The 27,358-nt window shown below is 42.1% G+C and overlaps 1 protein-coding gene across 1 annotated transcript in view; it reads right to left on the bottom strand.

Moving 5' to 3' along the window:
• Positions 1 to 26,128, bottom strand: part of si:dkeyp-120h9.1 (Y+L amino acid transporter 2-like) — a 37,439-nt gene extending 11,311 nt beyond the window's left edge. The window contains exons 1-5 of the mRNA XM_014143004.3: positions 26,017 to 26,128; positions 15,102 to 15,211; positions 6,441 to 6,875; positions 6,146 to 6,288; positions 3,679 to 3,804 (exon numbers count right to left, since the gene is read on the bottom strand). Of these exons, the coding sequence (XP_013998479.1) occupies positions 3,679 to 3,804; positions 6,146 to 6,288; positions 6,441 to 6,748 (577 nt within the window). The 5' untranslated portion in view covers positions 6,749 to 6,875; positions 15,102 to 15,211; positions 26,017 to 26,128. The remainder of the gene's footprint in view (positions 1 to 3,678; positions 3,805 to 6,145; positions 6,289 to 6,440; positions 6,876 to 15,101; positions 15,212 to 26,016) is intronic.
• Positions 26,129 to 27,358: the final 1,230 nt, after the last annotated feature.

A 27,358-nucleotide genomic window follows, 5' to 3' on the forward strand; every position in this document is an offset into this window, starting at 1 on the left:
GCCAACACAAGAAAAACCACACAGCCATTTTCCAAGCAGGAGAGGGGTCACAAAAACCAGAAATACAGCTAAAATTAAGCACTAACCTTTGACGATCTTCATCAGATGACACTCCTAGGAGTCAAGGTTACACAATACATGTATGTTTTGTTCGATAAAGATCATATTTATATCCAAAAACCCCATTTCACATTGGCGCGTGATGTTCAGAATTTTTTTGGCCTCAAACTGCTGGTGAAACAGCACAACAATTTACAAAAATACTCATCATAAACGTTGATAAAATATTAAACTGTTATTCAAAGAATTATAGATAAACATCTCCTTAATGCAACCGCTGTGACAGATTTCAAAAAAGCTTCACGGGGAAAGCACACTTTGCAATAATCTGAGTACGGCACTCAGAAAAATACATCAGGCAATACAGATACCCGCCATTTGGGAGTCATCTAAAATCATAAATAGCATTATAAATATTCACTTACCTTTGATGATCTTCATCAGAAGGCACTTCCAGGAATCCCAGGTCAACAATAAATGTTTTGTTCGATAAAGTCCATAATTTATGTCCAAATACTTCCCTGTTTGCGCGTTCAGTAAGCTACTCCAAATCTAGGAAGCACGCCGAAAATTTCACGCCGAAAAGTCAAAAAAAAGTTCTATTTACGTTCGTAGAAACATGTCAAACGTTGTATAGCATCAATCTTTAAGGCCTTTTTAAACATAAAACTTCAATAATATTCCAACCGGACGATTCCAATGTCTTGAAAAACGTTATGGAACACAGCTACCTCATCACGTGAATGCGCGCCAATGAACTCATGTCATTTTCTGAGTCACCAACTTCCCGGCCTTCTTGTTCGCTCCTTGTTCACTGCAAAAGCCTAAAACAAGGTTCTAAAGACTGTTGACATCTAGTGGAAGCCTTAGGAAGTGCAAAATGAACCCTAAGTCACTGTGTGTTAGATAGTCTTTTCAAGTCATTGCCTACAAGCATCAGATTTCCCACTTTCTGGTTGGATTTTTCTCAGGTTTTTGCCTGCCATATGAGTTCTGTTATACTCACAGACATCATTCAAACAGTTTTAGAAACTTCAGAGTGTTTACTAATAATATGCAAATATTTGACTCTGGGCCCGAGTATTAGGCAGTTTACTCTGGGCCCCCTATACCTTAAAAAGTTAAAGCCGGTGTTTGGAGGATATTGGCACGGTTCACCGGACTTCATCTTGGGCCTAACAACACCCGTGACAATTAGGGATGCACGATATAGTCGGCCGATATTAGCTAAAAATGCCAACATCGGTATCAGCCCGATGTCTAGTTTAACACCGATGTTAACCAATGTCAAAGCTGACGTGCATACCTATATAACGTAGGTACATGTAATAACGCCACAAAAAATATATAGCGCTACAAGTGCAACACAGCATTCCTAACCTAGCCCACAATGTCTGCTGTGTGGCTGGAGCAGTCAATAAGTCTAGCAGTCATTTGAAAGAGTAAGAACATTTTTGGTCAGTGTGGTGTGTAACCTTTATTTAACGAGGCAAGTCAGTTAACCTCTTTGGGCTAGGTGGGACGCTACTCAACAGCCAGTGTAATCCCGTGGCGCGATATTCAAATACCTTAGAAATGCTATTACTTCAATTTCTCAAACATATGACTATTTTACACCATTTTAAAGACAAGACTCTCGTTAATCTAACCATACTGTCCGATTTCAAAAAGGCTTTACAACGAAAGCAAAACATTAGATTATGTCAACAGAGTACCCAGCCCGAAATAATCAGACAGCCATTTTTCAAGCTAGCATATAATGTCACATAAACCCAAACCACAGCTAAATGCAGCACTAACCTTTGATGATCTTCATCAGACGACACACCTAGGACATTATGTTACACAATACATGCATGTTTTGTTCAATCAAGTTCATTTTTATATCAAAAACCAGCTTTTTACATTAGCATGTGACTAGCATTCCCACCGAACACTTCCGGTGAATTTACTAAATTACTCACGATAAACGTTCACAAAAAACATAATTATTTTAAGAATTATAGATACAGAACTCCTCTATGCACTCGCTATGTCCGATTTTAAAATAACTTTTCGGTGAAAGCACATTTTGCAATATTCTCAGTAGATAGCCCGGCATCACAGGGCTAGCTATTTAGACACCCAGCAAGTTTAGCACTCACCAAAGTCAGATTTACTATAAGAAAAATGTTATTCCCTTTGCTGTTCTTCGTCAGAATGCACTCCCAGGACTTCTACTTCAATAACAAATGTTGGTTTGGTCCCAAATAATCCATAGTTATATCCAAATAGCGGCGTTTTGTTCGTGCGTTCAAGACACTATCCGAATGGTAAAGAAGGGTGACGAGCACGACGCATTTCGTGACAAAAAAAATTCTAAATATTCCATTACCGTACTTCGAAGCATGTCAACCGCTGTTTAAAATCAATTTTTATGCCATTTTTCTCATAAAAAAGCGATAATATTCCAACCGGGAAAGCGTGTTTACGTTCAAAGAGAGAGAAAATAAAAACGTCTCGTGCCCTCGTGCACGAGCCCCAGTCTGATGGTCCTCTGACAGGCCACTATCCAAACGCGCTAATGTGTTTCAGCCAGGGGCTGCCTCGATATCATTCAGCTTTTTCCCGGGTTCTGAGAGCCTATGGGAGCCGTAGGAAGTGTCACGTTACAGCAAAGATCCTCAGTCTTCAATAAACAGAGCCAAGATTAACAAGAACTTGTTAGACTGGCCACTTCCTGTAAGGAATCTTCTCAGGTTTTTGCCTGCCATATGAGTTCTGTTATACTCACAGACACCATTCAAACAGTTTTAGAAACTTTAGGGTGTTTTCTATCCAAAGCCAATAATTATATGCATATTCTAGTTACTGGGCAGGAGTAGTAACCAGATTAAATCGGGTATGTTTTTTTATCCGGCCGTGTAAATACTGCCCCCTATCCCCAACAGGTTAAGATCAAATTCTTATTTACAATGACAGCCTATCCCGGCCAAACCCGGACGACACTGGGCCAATTGTGTGCCGCCCTATGGGGCTCCCAATCACGGCCGGATGTGATACAGCCGGGATTCAAACCAGGGACTGTAGTGACGCCTCTTGCACTGAGATGCAGTGCCTTAAACCGCTGCATCCGTGTGTGTGTTAACTATTTAACTGTACTAGAATGCTTAAAAGGCTGCAAAAAATGTTAAATATCGGTTATCGGTAAGGTTGCAAAATTCCGAGAACTTTCAATAAATTCCCTGTTTTTTCCCGAAGTCCCGGTTGGAGAGTTCCCAGAATAAGCAGGAAATCCAGAATTCTCCAAACAGGATTTCTGGAAAACCAGGGAATTTATTGAAAGTTCCCAGAATTTTGCAACCCTAGTTATCGGTATCATTTCTTTTGGCAAGGAAAATATCAGATATCGTATTGGCAAAAATATCATATCGGTGCATCACTAGTGACAATATATCCTCCAAACACCGGCTTCTCGGGCATTATCACTTAAATAGAATTGGGCTATACAGACTAGCTATTTTCCAGTGGTACTATTCTCTTTACTGTGCCATATGACCGGTTAGCAAGTAAAGCTCAATCTTGACAATGCATCAGGACATTATCATAGTTACACTGGTGCATCCCCAGGGAACATACCTTGTCCCAGCTTGACCATCCCAGCGATGATGATGACGATGAGAGCCAGGACCTTAGCTACTGTAGAGACCACCTGCAGGATGGCCCCCCACTTCACCTTCATACAGTTCACACACGTCAGGAGACCTAGGAGGAGGAGGAGAGATCAGTGTGTGTTTGACAGCGGAGTCCTCAGGTATAGAGAACACCTGAAATTGACCTTGGCAATCCTGGTTAAAAATCAGTTAGCCATGAGTACAACAACATGCTGACTCACCAAGCTAGTGGAACTAGAAATGGATAGAGATTCAGACCTGATAAAGCCAGCCTAGCTAGTGGAACTAGAAATGGATAGAGATTCAGACCTGATAAAGCCAGCCTAGCTAGTGGAACTAGAAATGGATAGAGATTCAGACCTGATAAAGCCAGCCTAGCTAGTGGAACTAGAAATGGATAGAGATTCAGACCTGATAAAGCCAGCCTAGCTAGTGGAACTAGAAATGGATAGAGATTCAGACCTGATAAAGCCAGCCTAGCTAGTGGAACTAGAAATGGATAGAGATTCAGACCTGATAAAGCCAGCCTAGCTAGTGGAACTAGAAATGGATAGAGATTCAGACCTGATAAAGCCAGCCTAGCTAGTGGAACTAGAAATGGATAGAGATTCAGACCTGATAAAGCCAGCCTAGCTAGTGGAACTAGAAATGCTACCAATAAAGCAGAGTACAAGTCTGATAAGGCTAATGGCTTAGGAATGATTCCAGATAGAGTGTCTGATAAACCCATCTCTATCCACTACAGAGAGAGTTGATAACATTACAGTCCAGGAGGACAGGCCTCTCTCCATCATGTAAAGTAATCCGCATCAAATAACTGCAGGACAGTGTGCACCTGCAGGCAGAGAGATTGATTTGACTCAATTTCCTCTCCACTGGTATGTACTCTGGTCCCAGTGGAGAGGTGTATGGACTTACATGGTCATGCCAGAAAGGAAAATAAGCCTGAAGCCTCTTGCTGTATTTTAAAGTTTTTAATAGCCATCCTTATCATGTTGGTCTAGGGTTTCTCAAACGTCATTGTTTCCCGCTAAATCAGGGACTGATTTAGACCTGGGACACCAGGTGTGGATAATTAATTATCATCAGGTAGACCAGAAAAGCAGCAGGCTCTGGACCTCGTAGGGTCGGAGTTGAATACCCCTGTTCTATACTGTGGTATGTTAATAGCTGCATGCATGCACACACGAAGCAGGAATGTGGCCTTGGCCACACCACATCCAAGGTTAATGGAAGGACAGTGTAAACAGAACATTTGCAAATTCGATGTGAGGAGAGGCTGACCTTACGCCACATATTTTACTCATGTTAAGACGGCTTACAGCACAGGAGGTTGGTGGTACCTTAATTGGGGAGGACGGTCTGGTGGTAATAGGTGGAATGGTATGAAATACGTCATGGTTTCCAGGTGTTTGACACCATTCCATTTGCGCCGTTCTCCCCTCAGCAGCCTCCTGTGGCCTACAGTGTACTATGATCAAGAGATTACCGGTTGTGTGCCAATAGTTACATCGGAAATTAATCAAGGGTTTGAACAAGGACCCAATGTTGCTGGTCAGAGTTTGATGCTTCAGGGAGAATTTCTACAATGGTTTCACACGACAACCAAATGCTTCCATGACAAGACAATCCTGCTGTTGTTATGGCCGGTGGCATTTATGTACAAGTCCTGTGTTTTGGCAACATGGATTCTTTGACATATAGGGTACTGTTACACTCAGGCCTTCTCTGAAACCTGTCACCAATGCCTAGCATATCCCATTACAATATACACTCAAAATCCCCAAAACGAATTCTAACCTTTAGTATAGCAACTATATTTCCATAAAACACAAAGGATAAATACAGAAGAGTAGGTTTTCAGTCCACTATAATAGGATGGCAGGTTGCCTCAGCATAGACCTTCATTGATGAAGGAAGGAACGTGTTTGAATGTGAATTTCTCTCTATGGGCACTGGGGAGACAGAGTACTGACAATATGGCCGAATTCCTGAGGGGATTCAACTAAAGGCCACGTCAGGCTGCTTTAGCTTGTTCTGTTCCATCTGCCTGACTCAACAGAATGCTTTCTCTGAGCTTTCTCCGTGTTTGTCAGACAAACTCATATCGGACCTTGAGGGGCTCCAACTGAACACAAACTCACGCACATTTATATCCCCCCTGGCAACCACAGAGATGACACAGGATATGAAAGCAACAACTAAGTAAACACACAGGTGCACCTGCAAGGCATGTAAGCATTAGGAGGACAGACATCAAAATAAATGGAGAAGTGATATCAAACTTCTGGGTTGAGTTCAGTAGCACGAAGTAGAAAAACATTTTGCAACAGAGAACGTAAATCTGTGTTCTTACTGGACAAGTTCAGATAGTATCTCCGCATTTCAAAACAGGCAGAGGGAGGAAAAGTAGTGAGCTCAGCTCATCTTACCGATGATGGCTGCTGCTATGAGTCTCACAGCATCGTAGGGGGCTGTGCAGGTGGGGTAGAAGGGCTGCACCAGGTAATTGGAGAAGGTGAGGGCTATGACAGCCTGGCAGGCTGGCTCCACGATCATCAGGGACGTCCACAGCCTGATAATTAAAAACAAGAAGAAATTAAAATTGAGAATAAATAAGGATTTGTATAGAACTTTTATAGTTGCTCAAATCACTTTCCATGTAATAGATTATGTCAATGAGAGAAACCTATACAAATATAAAAGTGGAATAAGGGGGAACCTGACCTAATAAAAGCCAGAAAGCCTCCAAAGGACTCCAGGATATATGCGTAACTGGCCCCAGACTTGTGGATGGTGGTTCCCAGCTCGGCGTAGCACAGAGCCCCGAACACGGAGAAGACCCCGCCGATGGCCCACACCACTAGTGACAGGCCGAAGGAGCCCGTGTAGAGGAGAACCCCTTTGGGAGACACGAAGATGCCCGAGCCGATCATGTTGCCCACGATGAGGCAGACCCCGTGGAGCAGGGAGATCTCCTTCTTCAAACGCATGGAGCCAGTCGACAAGGTGTCGGCGTCTTTCTTAATCCCCATGGTGATGGTTCGGGTGGGGTGGAGGCAGGGCTGGAGACAGGTACAGAGGGAGCAGCACGTCACGTCGTCTTACGCTCTCAACGGATGGTCATCATGTGGTCTTTAAAATCAGCTGGACACAACAAGGCTGTAGAGAAATTAGGACAGTAAAATGTTAGCGCAGGAGGCAAGACAATATAACTTGCGATGCGAAACTGTTAGGCTTCAGGCAACAGATTTTATTAGGTAAGTGTAAACACTGCAGCATTTGAGGGATAGACACTAGAATACCTAGCTAAACATGTAGGTGATAACTGACTTGCCTAGTTAAATGAATAGTTAACAACAAATTCTTATTTACAATGACGGCCTACAAAAAGGCCTCCTGCGGGGACGGGTATTCAAAATATAGGACAAAAACATACATCATGACAAGAGAGACAGCACCACATAAAGAGAGACCTAAGACAACACAGCATGGGAGCAACACATGGTAGCAGCACAAAACCGGTTACAAACATTGGGCACAGACAATAGCACAAAGGCAAGAAGGTAGAGACAACATCACGCAAAGCAGCCACAACTGTCAGTAAGTGTTTGTTGCAGCTCGTTCCAGTCGCCAGCTGCAGCGAACTGAAAAGACGAGCGACCCAGGGATGTGTTTGCTTTGGGGACCTTTAACAGAATGTGACTGGCAGAAAGGGTGTTGTATGTGGAGGATGAGGGCTGCAGTAGATATCGCAGATAACTAGGGTTGCACATTTTTGGGGAATATTCAGAGGTGGAAACTTACCGTGGGAATTAACGGAAATATATGCAAATTAATACAATTTAAAATGTAGGATGGTTTTTGCATTGGATTTAAACTCAGCAAAAAAAGAAGCGTCCCTTTTTCAGGACCCTGTCTTTCAAAGATAACTCGTAAAAATCCAAATAACTTCACAGATCTTCAATGTAAAGGGTTTAAACACTGTTTCCCATGCTTGTTCAATTAACCATAATTAATGAACATGCACCTGTGGAACGGTCGTTAAGACACTAACAGCTTACTGACGGTAGGCAATTAAGGTCACAGTTATGAAAACTTAGGACACTAAAGAGGCCTTTCTACTGACTCTGAAAAACACCAAAAGAAAGATGCCCAAGGTCCCTGCTCATCTGCGTGAACGTGTCTTAGGCATGCTGCAAGGAGGCATGAGGACTGCAGATGTGGCCAGGGCAATAAATTGCAATGTCCATACTGTGAGACGCCTAAGACAGCGCTACAGGGAGACTGGATGGACAGCAGATCGTCCTCGCAGTGGCAGACCACGTGTAACACCTGCACAGGATCGGTACATCCGAACATCACACCTGCGGGACAGGTACAGGATGGCAACATCAACTACCCGAGTTACACCAGGAACGCACAATCCCTCCATCAGTGCTCAGACTCTCAGCCTATTGCGGACAGAGGCTGGACCGATGGCTTGTAGGCCTGTTGTAAGGCAGGTCCTCACCAGACATCACCGGCAACAACGTCACCTATGGGAACAAACCCACCGTCGCTGGACCAGATAGGACTGACAAAAAGTGCTCTTCACTGACGAGTCATGGTTTTGTCTCACCAGGGGTGGTGGTCAGATTCGCGTTTATCGTCAAAGGAATGAGCGTTTCACCGAGGCCTGTACTCTGGAGCGGGATCAATTTGGAGGTGGAGGGTCCGTCATGATCCGAGGGGTGTGTCACAGCATCATCGGACTGAGCTTGTCGTCATTGCAGGCAAACTTAACGCTGTGTGTTACAGGGAAGACATACTCCTCCCTCATGTGGTACCCTTCCTGCAGGCTCATCCTGACATGACCCTCCAGCATGACAATGCCACCAGCCATACTGCTCGTTCTGTGCATGATTTCCTGCAAGACAGGAATGTCAGTGGTCTGCCATAGCCAGCGAAGAGCCAGGATCTCATTCCCATTGAGCACGTCTGGGACCTGTTGGATCAGAGGGTGAGGGCCATTCCCCCCAGAAATGTCTAGGAACTTGCATTTGCCTTGGTAGAAGAGTGGGGTAACATCTAACAGCAAGAACTGGCAAATCTGGTGCAGTCCATGATGAGGAGATGCACTGCAGTACTTAATGCAGCTGGTGGCCACACCAGATACTGACTGTTACTTTTGATTTTGACCCCCCCTTTGTTCAGGCACACATTATTCCATTTCTGTTAGTCTGTGGAACTTGTTCACTTTATGTCTCAGTTGTTGAATCTTATGTTGATACAAATATTTACACATGTTAAGTTTGCTGAAAATAAACGCAATTGACATTGAGGGGGCGTTTCTTTTTTGGCTGAGTTTATTTACCATATCATATGGAGACAGACACATAAACCTTATCATAAGTATACATAATTGCAAATGATTAAATCCTTCCATAGACATTTTTAAAAAACAATTTAGTTACAAATTGAACTTTAATTAAATGACTTGACTCTTCACATGGGATGATGTCACTGAACAACAAAAGGGAATATTGAATCCATCGCATCTCCAAAAAAACGTACCAGACAGGATGCTCTTGCCAGCATACTTGGGGTCCAACATGGACGCTGCGGCATGTATGGGCTTCAGGCAGAAGTCTTCACGCTTTTTGATGTATTTCAGAACTGCCGTTTCCTCTGCTTGGAGCAACAGTGAAGTGCTGCCCACTTCTGCTTGGAGCAACAGTGAAGTGCTGCCCACTTCACTGTTGCTCCAAGCAGAAGAAACTGCAATTCTGAAATATATCAGAACTGATTTCTTCTCTTACATCTGCAAGCGGAGTCTGAACATCAGACAGGATGGCATTGTCTCCCTCAATCCGTGCAATGGCTACTGAAACCTGTAGCAGGAGTTTCAGGCTGCTTACCACACTCTCCCAAAATCATCCAGGAGGATCCTCGATGGGGCTGTCCATATCGGCAGACTGTGATACGGCCATTTATTGGAGAGACTCCTTCCCCTCCAGGAGACTGTCAAACATGATGACAACACCACCCCAATGGGTGTTGCTGGGCAGCTTCAATGTGGTGTTCTTATTCTTTTCACTTTGCTTGGTGAGGTAGATTGCTGCTATGGCTCTCTTGTTGAGTGTATCCATTGTTTTCAGTGCCATGATGTCCTTGAGGAGCAGATTCAATGCAGACTATTCCACTTTAGACCAAGCAGCCTTCATGTTCTCAGCATTGTTCGCAGCATTGTCCGTCACCAGTGCAAATACCTTCTGTGGTCCAAGGTCATGGAGATGTAGTTAATTATTCCTTGCCCACAAACATTTGACCACCCATCAGAGATGACTGCAATAGTTTGCTTTCTCTATGATTTGCTTGACCTTCACTTGAACTATGGATTTTTCCCGCTTTCAATTACTTTTTCTACAAAAAACACATTCTGTGACGTGCTCACTTTTTTTCCGGCATGAAGCTTTCATTAGTCCAATGAAATTGCCGAACGGGTTAAGGTCAAACAACTTTTTTGTTTACTGTTTAAATTAAATCGAGCGCTCTCAAACTTCCCATCATTCTGATTACGGTAGTCATTTTGTCACCCTCATCATGGCAAAGACACGGAGAAATGCATATGATGCAGCTTTCAAGTTGAAGGCAATTGATCTGGCTGTTGGAAAAGGAAATAGAGCTGCTGCACGGGAGCTTGGTCTTAATGAGTCGATGATAAGACGTTGGAAACAGCAGCGTGAGGAATTGACTCAGTGAAAAAAGACAACTAAAGCTTACTGCTAATTTTGTATTTTTTGTTACAAGCCGTGTTTCGTTAAAGCCTATTTATTTTTGTTACAAGCCGTGTTTCGTTAAAGCCTATTTATTTTTGTTACAAGCCGTGTTTCGTTAAAGCCTGTGTAAAGTTCATTTGTTTCAATGTACCGTTAGGCACCTGTGGCTTATAGACATGTGCAGCTTATTTATGTTCAAAATAATATTCAGGTTTTTTATTCAGGCTTATATTCAGGTGCGCTTAATAGTCCGGAAATTACGGTATTTGTATTTATTATGGATCTCCATTAGCCAAGGTAGCAGCTAATTTTGCTGGACCCAGGAAAAGTAAGGCAGTTATAGAATTTAAGATATTACAATACATTCACAACAGATTAATAAGCGTGTGACCTCAGGCCTCTACTACAACAAAATCCATGTGTACGTGTATGTATAGTGCGTTTGTATGCATCTGTCTGTGCCTGTTTGTGTTGCGTCACAGTCCCTGCTGTACGGTGCATTTTTAATCGAATTTTTCTGCTTGTATGAGCTACTTGATGTGGAATAGAGTTCCATGTAGTCATGACTACGTAGTACTGTGCTCCTCCCGTAGTCTGTTCTGGACTTGGGGACTGAAGAGACTTCTGGTGGCCTGTCATGCATGCGTGTCTGAGCAATGTGCCAATAGTTTAAAAACAGACCAACTCTGTGCATTCAACATGTCAATACCTCTCACAAATACAACTAGTGATGAAGTCAATCTCTCCTCCACTTTGAGCCTGGAGAGATTGACATGCATATTATTAGTGTGCTGCCCTTTTCTGAGGCAACTGCAATTTTCCTCAGTCCCTCTTTGTGGCACCTGACCACATGACTGAACAGTAGTCCAGGTGTGACAAAACTAGGGCCTGTAGGACCTGGCTTGTTGATAGTGTTGTTAAGAAGGCAGAGTAACGCTTTATTATAGACAGACTTGTCCCCATCTTAGCTACCGTTGTATCAATATGTTTTGACCATGACAGTTTACAATCCAGGGTTATTCCAAGTAGTTTAGTCACCTCAACTTGCTCAATTTCCACATTATTTATTACAAGGATTTAGTTGAGGTATAGGGTTTAGTGAATTGTCCCAAATACAATGCTTTTAGTTTTAGAAATAATTTAGGACAAATGTATTCCTTGCCACCCATTCCGAAACTAACTGCAGCTCTTTGTTATAGTAAGGGAAAAAAGTATTTGATCCCCTGCTGATTTTGTATGTTTGCCCACTGACAAAGAAATGATCAGTCTAATTTTAATGTTAGGTTTATTTGAACAGTGAGACAGAATAGCAACAAAAAATGTTATAAATTGATTTGCATTTTAATGAGGGAAATAAGTATTTGACCCCTCTGCAAAACATGACTTGGTGGCAAAACCCTTGTTGGCAATCACAGAGGTCAGACGTTTCTTGTAGTTGGCCACCAGGTTTGCACACATCTCAGGAGGGATTTTGTCCCACTCCTCTTTGCAGATCTTCTCCAAGTTAAGGTTGAGGCTGACGTTTGGAAACTCGAACCTTCAGCTCCCTCCACAGATTTTCTATGGGATTAAGGTCTGGAGACTGGCTAGGCCACTCCAGGACCTTAATGTGCTTCTTCTTGAGCCACTCCTTTGTTGCCTTGGCCGTGTGTTTTGGGTCATTGTCATAATGGAATGCCCATCCACGACCCATTTTCAATGCCCTGGCTGAGGGAAGGAGGTTCTCACCCAAGATTTGACGGTACATGGCCCCGTCCATCGTCCCTTTGATGCGGTGAAGTTGTCCTGTCCCCTTAGCAGAAAAACAACCCCAAAGCATAATGTTTCCACCTCCATGTTTGACGGTGGGGATGGTGTTCTTGGGGTCATAGGCAGCATTCCTCCTCCAAACACGGTGAGTTGAGTTGACGCCAAAGAGCTCCATTTTGGTCTCATCTGACCACAACACTTTCACCCAGTTGTCCTCTGAATCATTCAGATATTCATTGGCAAACTTCAGACAGGCATGTATATGTGCTTTCTTGAGCAGGGGGACCTTGCGGGCGCTGCAGGATTTCAGTCCTTCACGGCGTAGTGTGTTACCAATTGTTTTCTTGGTGACTATGGTCCCAGCTGCCTTGAGATCATTGACAAGATCCTCCCATGTAGTTCAGGGCTGATTCCTCACCTTTCTCATGATCATTGCAACTGCACGAGGTGAGATCTTGCATGGAGCCCCAGGCCGAGGGAGACTGACAGTTCTTTTGTGTTTCTTCCATTTGCGAATAATCGCACCCACTGTTGTCACCTTCTCACCAAGCTGCTTGGCGATGGTCTTGTAGCCCATTCCAGCCTTGTGTAGGTCTACAATCTTGTCCCTGACATCCTTGGAGAGCTCTTTGGTCTTGGCCATGGTGGAGAGTTTGGAATCTGATTGATTGATTGCTTCTGTGGACAGGTGTCTTTTATACAGGTAACAAGCTGAGATTAGGAGCACTCCCTTTAAGAGTGTGCTCCTAATCTCAGCTCGTTACCTGTATAAAATACACCTGGGAGCCAGAAATCTTTCTGATTGAGAGGGGGTCAAATACTTATTTCCCTCATTAAAATGCAAATAAATGTATAACATTTTTGACATGCGTTTTTCTGGATTGTATTGTTGTTATTCTGTCTCTCACTGTTCAAATTAACCTAGCATTAAAATTATAGATTGCCCACTGACAAAGAAATGATCAAACGTACAAAATCAGCAGGGGATCAAATACTTTTTCCCCCTCACTGTAAGTGTTGCAGTAATTTCACTCGCTGTAGTAGCTGACGTGTATAGTGTTGAGTCATCCACATACATAGACACACTGGCTTTACTCAAGGCCAGTGGCATGTTGTTAGTAAAGATTGAAAATTATAAGTGGCCTATACAGCTGCCCTGGGGAATTCCTGATTCTACCTGGATAATGTTGGATAGGCTTCCATTAAAGAACACCCTCTGTGTTCTATTAGACAGGTAACTCTTTATCCACAATATAAAGCCATAACACAAGTTTTCCCAGCAGACTATGATCAATAATGTCAAATGCCACACTGGAGTCCAACAAAACAGCCCCCCCCCCCACCAATATTATTAATATATTTTTTCATCAATTTCTCTCAGTCAAATCAGTCAATTCTGTAAGTGCTGTGCTTGTTGAATGTCCTTCCCTATAAATGTGCTGAAAGTCTGTGGTCAATGTGTTTACTATAAAATAGCATTGTATCAGGTCAAACAATTTTTTCCTAAAGTTTACTGAGGGTTGGTAACAGGTTGTTTGGTCAGCTATTGCAGCCAGTAAAGGGGCTTTACTATTCTTAGGGGAATAAGGTTTGCTTCCCTCCAGGCCTGAGGCACACACCTTCTAGTAGGCTTAAAACTGAAGATGTGGCAAATAGGAGTGGCAATATCGTTCGCTATTATCCTCAGTAACTTTCCATCCAAGTTGGCAGACCCCGGTGGCTTGATTGTCCTTCATAATTTAGTCAGATATACTTGGATGTGTAGCGTCAGCGTTTGTTGCTGGCATGCCATGCCCAAGTTTGCTAATCTTGCCAATTAAAAAAATTAAGTATTTGGCAATATCAGTGGGTTTTGTGATGAACGAGCCATCTGATTCAATCAATGATGGACCGGAGTTTGCCTTTTTGCCCAAAATTTCATTTAAGGTGGGCCAAAGCTTTTTAATATAATTTCTTTGTTTCAGTGTAATTTCTTATTTTTATTCAGTTTAGTCATACCTTTTGCCTCATCCCTCAACAATATTTTTCAATTCTCATGAATCCGTAGGGATTGAACAGTTTTACAGTCATTTTCTTAATGGGTGCGTGCTTATTAGTAACTCGGGATAAGCAATTTCATAAAATGTGTCAAGTGCAGCATCTGGTTGCTTCTCATTACACACTCATTACATACTAACAAATATTCTTTAGATCAACATGGGAATCACCTCAAAACATATTGTATGACCTCTTATGCACTATATTACGCCCAGCCTTTGGAACTTTGGTTTTCCTAGATATGGCTACAATACCAAGTTAATTTCTGCAGCATTAGTAAAGATGTGTTGAATACATGTTGATGATTTCATTCCTGTGCTGTTTGTAACTACCCTGGTACAGTAGGTTGACTGAACCTGAGCCAGGATGCAGGCTCTAGTTAGTTTGAAGCGCTTGAGTGAGCAGTCTGATGAAAGCCAGTCAATATTTAAATCACCCAGAAAATATACCTCTGTTGATATCACATACGTTATCAAGCATGTCACATGTTATCCAGATAGTGATTGTTAGCACCTGGTGGTCTATAGCAGCTTCCCACCAGAATGGGCTTTAGGTGAGGCAGATGAACCTGTAGCCATATTAACTTCAACAGTATTTAACATTAGATCCTCTAAGCTTTATAGGAATGTGGTTCTGAATATAAAAAGACCAGACCAGCTTTGGCATCTGTCTTTTCTTTAGATCTTAGAACCAGCAGATACAGTGGAGTAGTGCTGGTAACGCTACAGCAAGGTCCAGTGACAGGCTGTTTTCCCACTAACAGGCATTGTGCCTGGCTAGTGGAACAAAGTAGTGGGTGCCTAAGAATGCAGAACAAGGCTTTTGTTATTGGAACACTCACCTCACTGACTTTAATCTCTTCTTCTCCGCTCTCTGAAGTGTAAATAAAATGACGTAGAGAGGCCCAGCTCAATTCGTCTGAGATTCAAGTCGCTGTTCTTTACTCGACCTCTGGAACAAAGAAAGAACAAGGCATGAATTTTTATTTTCATCTTAGTTCAAATCCCTGTTGTTACTATGGGAGGATTTCCCATGGCTGTGTTTGGTTTGTTTACCGACTAGAATATCAAAGTGACTGTGGAACAGCCCGCTCACTTTGCATTTCAAGGTAGATAGATGGTTATTAGAATGCAGTAATGGTGCACTATAGCCTGAACATGCACCAAGGTAGATAGATGGTTATTAGAATGCAGTAATGGTGCACTATAGCCTGAACATGCACCAAGGTAGGTAGATGGTTATTATAATGCAGTAATGGTGCACTATAGCCTGAACATGCACCAAGGTAGGTAGATGGTTATTAGAATGCAGTAATGGTGCACTATAGCCTGAACATGCACCAAGGTAGGTAGATGGTTATTATAATGCAGTAATGGTGCACTATAGCCTGAACATGCACCAAGGTAGATAGATGGTTATTAGAATGCAGTAATGGTGCACTATAGCCTGAACATGCACCTGCAGGATGTAGCCTCGTTTATTTTTATCCAAGGAAAAATACACTTGTTCTCTTAGAACTTTCCCTAAATGTCTGGACTAAAACACTCACAGTTTAGATAAGCTCGATTTCACTGAAAATGTGCTTTGCATTTCTCAACCATGTCGTCAAGTTAGGACATTCTACACAGCCGAGCAAGGCCTCCAAACAGCAGGGCGGAACATTTACCTGCTCCAGAACGTCGGTCTCCGTTTAGCTCTGTTCTTGAGCAACAAACAGAGAAGCTTCATTTATTGTAGGACATCACATGGACTCCTATGGTTGCGGTCTACTCCAGCACTAACAGCTATGAGACAAGGCTACCCTTATCAAGCAAACATAATGCTCATGCTGCGTTTGTGTGTTTGTAATGCCTCTGTGTGTGTGTGTATTTATAATAACTGAGTGTTTAATGCCTTTCTCCATTTGTGTTTGTAATACCACCATTTGTGTGTATTTATAATACCTCCGTTTGTAATGCCTGTGTGTTTAATGCCTCAGGCGTTACGAACACAAACTCTGTGTTTAATGCCTCAGTTTGTGTTCGTAATGCCCCTCTCTGTGGGTCTGTAAAACCTCTCAGGAAGAGGCTTCCTCTTGTCCTTTACTAGTTCCTCTCTCATCTCCATTAATATGAAATCAGAGGGACACCAGACATGCCTATTAGATTCCAACAGCATCTGGTCTGATGGTCTGCCTTTATGCTCTGTGAAATACACTGCCTTCAATTAAAAAGTATTCAGAATTCCTGGCAGTACAACATTAGGCTAGTGCATGCATATGGGTTCTAGGAATGACTCCTAGCATAGACTACTCATTGATTCGACAAGACTATATCAGTAGGGCCATAGCACAAGGAATGCCATGTGGGATTGGTTTTCCACTCCTGTGTCAACATCAGCTTGTAGCAAGTGATGCAATAGTTTGATTATTTATTTAACCAGGAATGGCTCATTGAGATTTAAAATCTCTTTTTCAACAGCGTCCTGGCCAAGATAGGCAGCGCCAAGTCATTACAAAAATTACAGACAAACAACATGAAAAACTACAAGTAATCTAGTAAAAACCATAGAATTCACAAGAGTATAACAAAATCAAAAACAGCAAATTAAAAACATTGACATGTCAGGGAATCAGACTCAAGATCATTCATCAGTGATTTAAAAATACCAAATCGGGACAAGTTCTTCCAGTTTAACAGTATTTTGTAAGGCGTTCCAAGACGATGGTGCAGAGGACATAAAAGCCCTTTTACCAAATTCAGTTCGGACATTTGGAACAGTTAGCAGGATAAAGTCCAGCGAACGAAGAGAGTACCCACCACATTTCCGAACAATAAAAATTACCAAATAAAAAAGGTAGTAAACCCAAAATGGCTTTGTAAATAAAAGTATACCAGTGACTGAGCCTACGAGTGACTAGAGAAGGCCAGCCAACCCTGGTATACAAAGTGCAGTGGTGCGTAAGGGTTTTGCAGTTTAAAATAAATCTCAAAGTGCCATGGTAAAGGGTGTCAATTGATCTCAAACACTGAGCGGAAGCATTCATATATAAAATATCCCCATAGTCTAGTAAAGGCATAAATGTAGCTGATACTAGCCTCCTTCTGGCTTCAAAAGAAAAACAAGCCTTATTCCTAAAATAAAATCCTAATTTCAGCTTCAATTTTCTTGTAAGTTGTTGAATATGCATTAAAAAAAAAATTTTTAAAAGAGGCCATCATCAATCAAAATTCCAAGGTATTTATACGAGGTTACAACCTCAATCTCCTTGCCCTGACAGGTAGTAATAGGTGAAAGGTTCAGAGGTCTATTTCTTGCTTTAGAAAACACCATTAGTTTAGTTGTCAGTATTGAGGATAAGCTTCAATTGACACAAGGTATGTTGAACAGTATAAAAAGCAGTTTGCAAGTTCTGGAAAGCTTTTGTAAGAGACGAGGCACAACAGTAAATAACAGTATCATCAGCATAAAAATGAAGTTGCGCATTTTGGACATTTTTGTCTAAATTATTTATATAAATAGTGAATAAGAGAGGACCAAGTACAGAGCCTTGGGGCACACCACTACAGACAGACAATTTAACAGACCTAAGCCCATCAAATTGAGTGCACTGTGTTCTATCAGACAGATAGTTAACAAACCATGCAACTGCATGAACTGAAAGACCTACACTCGACAATCTCTGCCTTAGTATAACATGATCAACTGTATCAAAAGCCTTAGAGAGATCAATAAAAAGTGAGACAATGCTGTTTTTTGTCAAGAGCTTCAGTGATATCATTTAAAACCTTCATGGCTGCTGTAATTGTGCTATGCTTCTTCCTGAAACCCGATTGGTACATTGATAAAATAGAGTTTGATTAACCTGTTAGGGCTAGGGGACAGTATTTACACCGCCGGATAAAAAACGTACCCGATTTAATCTGGTTACCACTCCTACCCAGTAACTAGAATATGCATATACTTATTACATATGGATAGAAAACACCCTAAAGTTTCTAAAACTGTTTGAATGGTGTCTGAGTATAACAGAACTCATTTGGCAGGCAAAAAACTGAGAAGGTTTCATGCAGGAAGTGGCCTGTCTGACAAGGTGTCGTTCTTCTTGTCTCTGTTTATTGAAGAGTGAGGATCTTAGCTGTCCCGTGACACTTCCTACGGCTGCCATAGGGTCTCAGAAGGCGGTAAAAAGCTGAATCGTGGCTTTGCAGGCTCTGGCTGAAAAAAAGTAGCGCGTTTGGGTAGTGGCTGGTTACAGTACTGTGAGACTCAGGCTCGTGCCCGCGTCGACCGAAAGCTTTGTTTACTTTCCTCTGTTTAGCTAAATGGACATTCCCGGTCGGAATATTATCGCTTTTTTACGAGAAAAATGGCATAAAAATGGATTTTAAACAGCGGTTGACATGCTTCGAAGTACGGTAATGGAATATTTCAATTTTTTTTGTCACGAATTGCGCCATGCGCACGACCCTGATTTACCATTTCAGATAGTGTCTGGGACGCACGAACAAAACGCCGCTATTCGGATATAACGATGGATTATTTTGGACCAAACCAACATTTGTTATTGAAGTAGCAGTCCTGGGAGTGCATTCTGACGAAGACAACAAAAGGTAATCAAACTTTTATAATAGTAAACCTGATATCGGTGAGTGCTAAACTTGCCGGGTGTCTAAATAGCTAGCCCGTGATGCCTGGGCTATGTACTTAGAATATTGCAAAATGTGCTTTCACCAAAAAGCTATTTTAAAATCGGACATATCGAGTGCATAGAGGAGTTCTGTATCTATAATTCTTAAAATAATTGTTATGCTTTTTGTGAACGTTTATCGTGTGTAATTTAATAAATTGTTAGTGAATTCGCCGGAAGTTTGCGGGGGGTATGCTAGTTCTGAACGTCACATGCTAATGTAAAAAGCTGGTTTTTGATATAAATATGAACTTGATTGAACAAAACATGCATGTATTGTATAACATAATGTCCTAGGGTTGTCATCTGATGAAGATCAAAGGTTAGTGCTGCATTTAGCTGTCTTCTGGGTTTTTGTGACATTATATGCTAGCTTGAAAAATGGGTGTCTGATTATTTCTGGCTTGGTACTCTGCTGACATAATCTAATGTTTTGCTTTCGTTGTAAAGCCTTTTTGAAATCGGACAGTGTGGTTAGATTAACGAGAGTCTTGTCTTTAAATATCTGTAAAATAGTCATATGTTTGAGAAATTGAAGTAATAGCATTTCAAAGGTTTTGAAAATCGCGCCACAGGATTCAACTGGCTGTTACGTAGGTGGGACGAATTCGTCCCGCCTAGCCCAGAGAGGTTAATCTGGCTGTAATATACAATTAAAATGGGTATATAAAGCCTAAACCTAGGCCAGAATGCTTAATAAAATTACATTTAAACTTGCTCTACCTGTTGTCTTTTCTCTTTGTCCTTCAGCTGCTTGAAATGTTTGAAAAATATCCAGAGGAAAGTAACGTTTACCCGACTTTTGGTTCAGTACCAAGGTCAAGTTAGTCCAATATAAAACTCTCATCAATAGCTATTGAACCAACCATGCCATGAAAATGGTATATTCAGAATCAGGGGAGGATTGAGAACAAATTGGACCCTGTGTGTGTGTGAATCTCATTTTATTAGACGTAGAGGAGAGGCCCAGCTCAACTCGTCTGAGATTCAAGTCGCTGTTCTTTACTCGACCTCTGGAACAAAGAAATAACAAGGCGTGAATTTTTATTTTAATCTTAGTTCAAATACCTGGTGTAACTACAGGAGGATTTCCCATGGCTGTGTTTGGTTTGTTTACCGACTAGAATATCAAAGTGACTGTGGAACAGCCCGCTCACTTTGCATTTCAAGGTAGATAGATTGTTATTAGAATGCAGTAATGGTGCACTATAGCCTGAACATGCACCAAGGTAGGTAGATGGTTATTAGAATGCAGTAATGGTGCACTATAGCCTGAACATGCACCAAGGTAGGTAGATGGTTATTAGAATGCAGTAATGGTGCACTATAGCCTGAACATGCACCAAGGTAGATAGATGGTTATTAGAATGCAGTAATGGTGCACTATAGCCTGAACATGCACCAAGGTAGGTAGATGGTTATTAGAATGCAGTAATGGTGCACTATAGCCTGAACATGCACCAAGGTAGGTAGATGGTTATTAGAATGCAGTAATGGTGCACTATAGCCTGAACATGCACCAAGGTAGATAGATGGTTATTAGAATGCAGTAATGGTGCATTATAGCCTGAACATGCACCAAGGTAGATAGATGGTTATTATAAAGCAGTAATGGTGCACTATAGCCTGAACATGCACCAAGGTAGGTAGATGGTTATTAGAAAGCAGTAATGGTGCACTATAGCCTGAACATGCACCTGCAGGATGTAGCCTCGTTTATTTTTATCCAAGGAAAAATACACTTGTTCTCTTAGAACTTTCCCTAAATGTCTGGACTAAAACACTCACAGTTTAGATAAGCTCGATTTCACTGAAAATGTGCTTTGCATTTCTCAACCATGTCGTCAAGTTAGGACATTCTACACAGCCGACCAAGGCCTCCAAACAGCAGGGCGGAACATTTACCTGCTCCAGAACGTCGGTCTCCGTTTAGCTCTGTTCTTGAGCAACAAACAGAGAAGCTTCATTTATTGTAGGACATCACATGGACTCCTATGGTTGCGGTCTACTCCAGCACTAACAGCTATGAGACAAGGCTACCCTTATCAAGCAAACATAATGCTCATGCTGCGTTTGTGTGTTTGTAATGCCTCTGTGTGTGTGTGTATTTATAATAACTGAGTGTTTAATGCCTTTCTCCATTTGTGTTTGTAATACCACCGTTTGTGTGTATTTATAATACCTCCGTTTGTAATGCCTGTGTGTTTAATGCCTCAGGCGTTACGAACACAAACTCTGTGTTTAATGCCTCAGTTTGTGTTCGTAATGCCTCTCTCTGTGGGTCTGTAAAACCTCTCAGGAAGAGGCTTCCTCTTGTCCTTTACTAGTTCCTCTCTCATCTCCATTAATATGAAATCAGAGGGACACCAGACATGCCTATTAGATTCCAACAGCATCTGGTCTGATGGTCTGCCTTTATGCTCTGTGAAATACACTGCCTTCAATTAAAAAGTATTCAGAATTCCTGGCAGTACAACATTAGGCTAGTGCATGCATATGGGTTCTAGGAATGACTCCTAGCATAGACTACTCATTGATTCAACAAGACTATATCAGTAGGGCCATAGCACAAGGAATGCCATGTGGGAATTGGTTTTCCACTCCTGTGTCAACATCAGCTTGTAGCAAGTGATGCAATAATTTGATTAATCTGGCTGTAATATACAATTAAAATGGGTATATAAAGCCTAAAACTAGGCCAGAATGCTTAATAAAATTACATTTAAACTTGCTCTACCTGTTGTCTTGCGCTTTGTCCTTCAGCTGCTTGAAAGTTTAGAAAAATATCCAGAGGAAAGTAATGTTTACCCGACTTTTGGTTCAGTACCTAGGTCAAGTTAGTCCAATATAAAACCCTCATCAATAGCTATTGAACCAACCTTGCCATGAAAATGGTATATTCTACACACAATACCCCATAATGACAAAGCAACACGACGCGAGCGTTGCAAAATAAATGTAGGAATCTATTTTATTCAATTATTGCACCCACACTGCTCGTGCGCCAACGAGCATCTGCGTTGCCAAGGGCTAAAATAGAAGTCATTCCTATTTCTGACGCAGATCACGCTGCAAGTCCTGCCTCTCCCATCTCCTCATTGGTTTATTGAAGCAGGTTCCCACGTGCCATCTCCTCATTGGTTATACCCACGTGGGTGATTGAAAGATGAACTATTGCCGGTTGTCGTGGTAATACTATGAAAGTTAAGATGCCGATCACCATATAAGTTAAACGATGAAAAAGCCTGGAAGGAGGAAAGATGACTAGAAATGATTCGGTTGACCGTTTTTATGTGTGGATTAATTATCGGAGAACCTTGTGCATTTCAGATAAAATAACCTAATGTTTATATCCCAGGACAAATTAGCTAGTAAGTGCAAGCTAACTAGCTAAATTGCCATAAATGTTTAATGCTTTTCAACCTGTCCCCAAATTAATGTCATTGGTTCAGTTTGTTTTGATATTTTAACCTGCGTGTCGTGATCGTGTATGGTGTAGGGGGACAAAATAAATGTATGCACGATGGCGCACAGCCGGTTTGGGTTCTGTGTTATAAATTGGCAACAATTTCTTCAAAACACAAAACGTTAATATCACAGTTACAAAAGTGCAGACTCTTTACTCAGTACTTTGTTGAAGCACCTTTGGCAGCAACTACAGCCTCAAGTATTTTGGGGTATGACGCTACAAGCTTGGCACACCTGTATTGTGGAGTTTCTCCCATTCTTCTCTGCAGAACCTCTCAAGCTCTGTCAGGTTGGATTGGGAGCGTCACCGCACAGCTATTTTCAGGTCTCTTCAGATATGTTCGATCAGGTTCAAGTCCGGGCTCTGGCTGGGCCACTCAAGGACATTCAGAGACATGTCCTGAAGCCACTCCTGCATTGTCTTGGCTGTGTGCTTAGGGTCGTTGTCCTGTTGGAAGGTGAACCTTCGCCCCAGTCTGAGGTCCTAAGCGCTCTGGAGCAGGTTTTCATCAAGGATCTCTGTACTTTGCTCTGTTCATCTTTCCCTCAATCCTGACTAGTTCCCCAGTCCCTGCTGATGAAAAACATCCCCACAGCATGATGCTGCCACCACCATGCTTCACAGTAGGGATGGTGCCAGGTTTCCTCAAGACGTGACGCTTGGCATTCAGGGCAAAGAGTTCAATCTTGATTTCATCAGACCAGAGAATCTTGTTTCACAAGGTCAGAGTCCTTTAGTTGCCTTTTGGCAAACTCCAAGCGGGCTGTCATGTGCCTTTTACTAAGGAGTGTCTTCCGTCTGGCCACTCTACCATAAAGGCCTGATTGGTGGAGTGCTGCAGAGATGGTTGTCCTTCTAAAAGGTTCTCCCATCTCCACAGAGGAACTCGGGTTCTAGGTCCCTGACCAAGGCCCCTCTCCCCCGACTGCTCAGTTTAGCCAGCTCTAGGAAGTCCACATACTTTCATATGCAACTGAAACCAGTAGCCTCCTTCATGTTCTATTTCTTTCATTGTCCGGCAGCCAAATGCATATTCGCACATAAACTATTTCTTAACATTATTAAGGCAGTAGGCTATCAACATTTTAAGCTAAATGTTCTGATCTGTTGCATCAGAATAACTATTTTTTATGTGACCTAGGCTTACTGGTTGTATGAATTTGGGATTCATCGTTCCACAACTGTCCCAGAGTCTGTTTGGACAATTTCTTTCTCGACAAGGTAAACCTTTCTGGGGGCGGCCCGTCAGAGTCCAAGACCCAGTTGCACACGGCGGGGTTGAGACCCAGGGTCTCCAGCTTGATGATGAGCTTGGAGAGTACAATGGTGTTGAATGCTGAGCTGTAGTCAATAAACAGCATTCTTACATAGGTATTCTTTCTGTCCAGATGGGATAGGGCAGTATGCGGTGTGATGGTGATTGCGTCATCTGTGAACCTGTTTGGGCAGTATGCAAACTGAAGTGAATCTTGGGTGACATGATCCTTGACTAGTCTCTCAATGCTATTCATGATGACAGAAGTGAGTGCTAGAGGGCGGTAGTAATTTAGTTCAGCCTAATTAGCCTACTTTTGTCTATACAGATTTTTATTTTATTTATTTAACTAGGCAAGTCAGTTAAGAACAAATTACCCCGCCAAAACCGGGACGACGCTGGGCCAATTGTGCACCGCCCTATGGGACTCCCAATCACAGCCGGACGTGACACAGCCTGGAATCGGACCAGGGACTGTAGTGACGCATCTTGCACTGAGATGCAGTGCCTTAGACCACTGCGCCACTTGGGAGCCCAAGAAGTTCATATTATTCTGTACCAGGGTTTCCTTTATGAAAATGTGTTACTGGACATTTGACCTTCAGCATTTAATTTAAAAAAAGCATGATTTGGTCAGAGGATCATTAGCTTCCCCTAGCCTTAAAAATATAAATTTGTGCATTGCCTACAGTTGGAAGGAAAGGCAGCACGCACTGCAAATGCCAAAGGACAGAAACTAGCTGTCCTCCGGCTACACCATGGTGCTTCCCTACAGACTGCTGCTGAGACTACTGTAGACCATTGCAAAATAGTGTGTTTTAATCAATTATTTGGTGACATTAGTATTTTGTATAGTTTTAGTTAAAAAAAAGTTAACTTTAAAATGTTTCACAATTTTTTTAATGAAATTCACTGAGGATGGTCCTCCCCTTCGTCCTCTGAGGAAACTTCACTGATGCATATGGGTCCGGTACATTTCTCCAATGTCAGATCAATTAAAATGCTGTCAGTCAAATGTCCAGTGCCACATTTTCATAAAGGAAACCCTGGTACAGAATAATACGAACTGCTCTCAGACCAGGTTTTCCACAAGGACAACAGGTAGAGTAAATGTATAGGTAATGTTATTAAACATTCTGGCTTGTAAGGAACATTTACACGATTTTTTGGGCTAGCATTAGTTTCAAGGTGTATATAGGCTACCAATGAATTGTGTACTACAGCATGATACATCAGACTTGTGATGCCACAGCTTGATCACATGAAGTAATTTTACCTGCTTGAATGTCAAATATCACTGACCATATGTTCTGGACAGAAAAACGGGGAAAATATGAGCGGGATACATTCTTAATGAAACAATTCTCCACCACCGTTTGCGTATTTTCTCAACGCGGTGTGTAACACCCTAAATTGTCCGAAAACGGTGGTGGGGAAAAAATGTGTGTTTATTTAAGTACGCATATTTTCCACACAATTATATTTAGTTAAGGAGGAAAATGATGGCCTTTGCAGTCTGAATGGAGGACACCTTATGTACGAACCGGTCCACGGGGGACACGAGTGCATTACCGGGAATGCACATCAAACCTTAGCGGACTAAACTCGCCATGGAGTGGATTTTAGTCCGCCAATCAAGCCTAGACGTTAGTGCATGTGGCTGGATCGAAACTATCGACTGCCTATAAGCAAGACCCACGTTACTAGGGAAACGAATATACTTGTTTTTGTCCACATCACCAATCCGAAGTCCAATACATTTAGCCCACGTCCTCAAAGTACCATACTAGGCAGTCAAGCAACAAACGTGGACAGATTCGCACAAGCTGGCATGCGTAAAAATCGACCATTATAACTTAGCCAGCCGTTTTGTTTTATGCTTTAGCCACACAGACTCCAGTCCGTTGAGCTGAAGCTAGCTAAATAATTTGCTGTAAACTGTATTGTTTTGCTAACGTTAACGTTAACGTTAGTAGGCATGGCAAAAGTTAGCTAGCTAGTTACAGTAGCTAAAGCTAGCAAAGCTATCTTTTGTCGGTAACCATCAACATTTAACAATAATTGCAGCTAGAGAACTCTCAAAACGTACAAATGATCAACATTTTCCAGGTAGTTCGAGTAAATACCAGAAAGTACCAGATTGTTTCATCTAACTAGCTACTAACCACGTTTGGACCCTGTCCAACCACGACACATGCCGATGATGCTGAACTGCCGCATGTGCGTGGCAGTTCAATCCAGAAACGTTTCGCTAGCTAGCAAGTTGAGCTAAACAACTGACTAGTCAAACATCTGAAAGTGAATCAAATGTAGGTACGAAGCTAAATCAAATTTTCTCTCAAAATACTTAGACAAAGCCTTACCTTGAGAGCTTCTTTCAATGAGACTGAAACCACATGTGCAAGCTTACTCAATGCTGGATGTTTGATTATGGTTTCTGGCTGCCTATTCGTCATCACTACATTACCGCTCCTCCTTCACTTGGAGGAGGTGGTGAATTTATTAATACGATACCCTGTGATGAAAATAGATGCTTCATCCTCCTCCTATCTAAAGTCAGGTTGAAGTCAGTTGTTGAGTTTAGTTAGGATGAAATCCTTTAACTATACTGAACAAAAATATAAACGCAACATGTAAAGTGTTGGTCCCATGTTTCATGAGCTGAAATAAAAGATTTCAGAAATTTTCCATACGCACAAAAAGCTTATTTCTCTCAAATTGTGTGCACAAATTTGTTTACATCCCTGTTAGTGAGCATTTCTCCTTTGCCAACATAATCCATCCACCTTACATATGTGGCATAGCAAGAATATCAAGAAGCTGATTACACTGCATGATCATTACACAGGTGCACTTTGTGCTGGGGACAATAAAAGGCCACTAAAATATGCAGTTTTGTCACACAACACAATGCCACAGATGGCTCAAGTTTTGAGGGAGCATGCAATTTTTATGCTGACTGCAGCAATGTCCACCAGAGCTGTTGCCAGAGAATTGTTTGTTCATTTCTCTACCATAAGCCGCCTCCAACGTCATCTTAGAGAATTTGGCAGTACGTCCAACCGGCCTCACAACCACAGACACGTGTATGGCGTTGTGTGGACGAGCGGTTTGCTGATGTCAACGCGAGTAGAATGCCCCATGGTGGCAGTGGGGTTATAGTATGGGCAGGCATAAGCTACGAACAACAAACACAATTGAATTTTATTGATGGCAATTTGAATGCACAGAGACACCATGACGAGATCCTGAGGCCGATTGTCGTGCCATTCATCTGCCGCCATCACCTCATGTTTCAGCATGATAATGCACAGCCCCATGTCGCAAGGACTTGTACAGAATCCCTGGAAGCTGAAAATATCCCAGTTCTTCCATGGCCTGCTTACTCACCAAACATGCCACCCATTGAGCATGTTTGGGATGCTCTGGATCGACATGTGCAACAGCATGTTCTAGTTCCCACCAATATCCAGCAACTTCACACAACCATTGAAGGGAAGTGGGAAAACATTTCACAGGCCACAGTCAACATGCCGATCAACTCCATGCAAATGAGATGTGTTGTGCTGCTTGAGGCAAATGGTGGCCACACCAGATACTGACTGGTTTTCGGATCCACGCCTTTTTTTAAGGTGTCTGTGACCAACAGATGCATATCTGTATTACCAGTCATGTGAAATCCATACATTAGGGCCTAATGAATTT

The sequence above is a fragment of the Salmo salar genome, chromosome 14, assembly GCF_965601325.2.
Source record: "Salmo salar chromosome 14, fSalSal1, whole genome shotgun sequence".
In the NCBI taxonomy this organism is placed as follows: domain Eukaryota; kingdom Metazoa; phylum Chordata; class Actinopteri; order Salmoniformes; family Salmonidae; genus Salmo; species Salmo salar.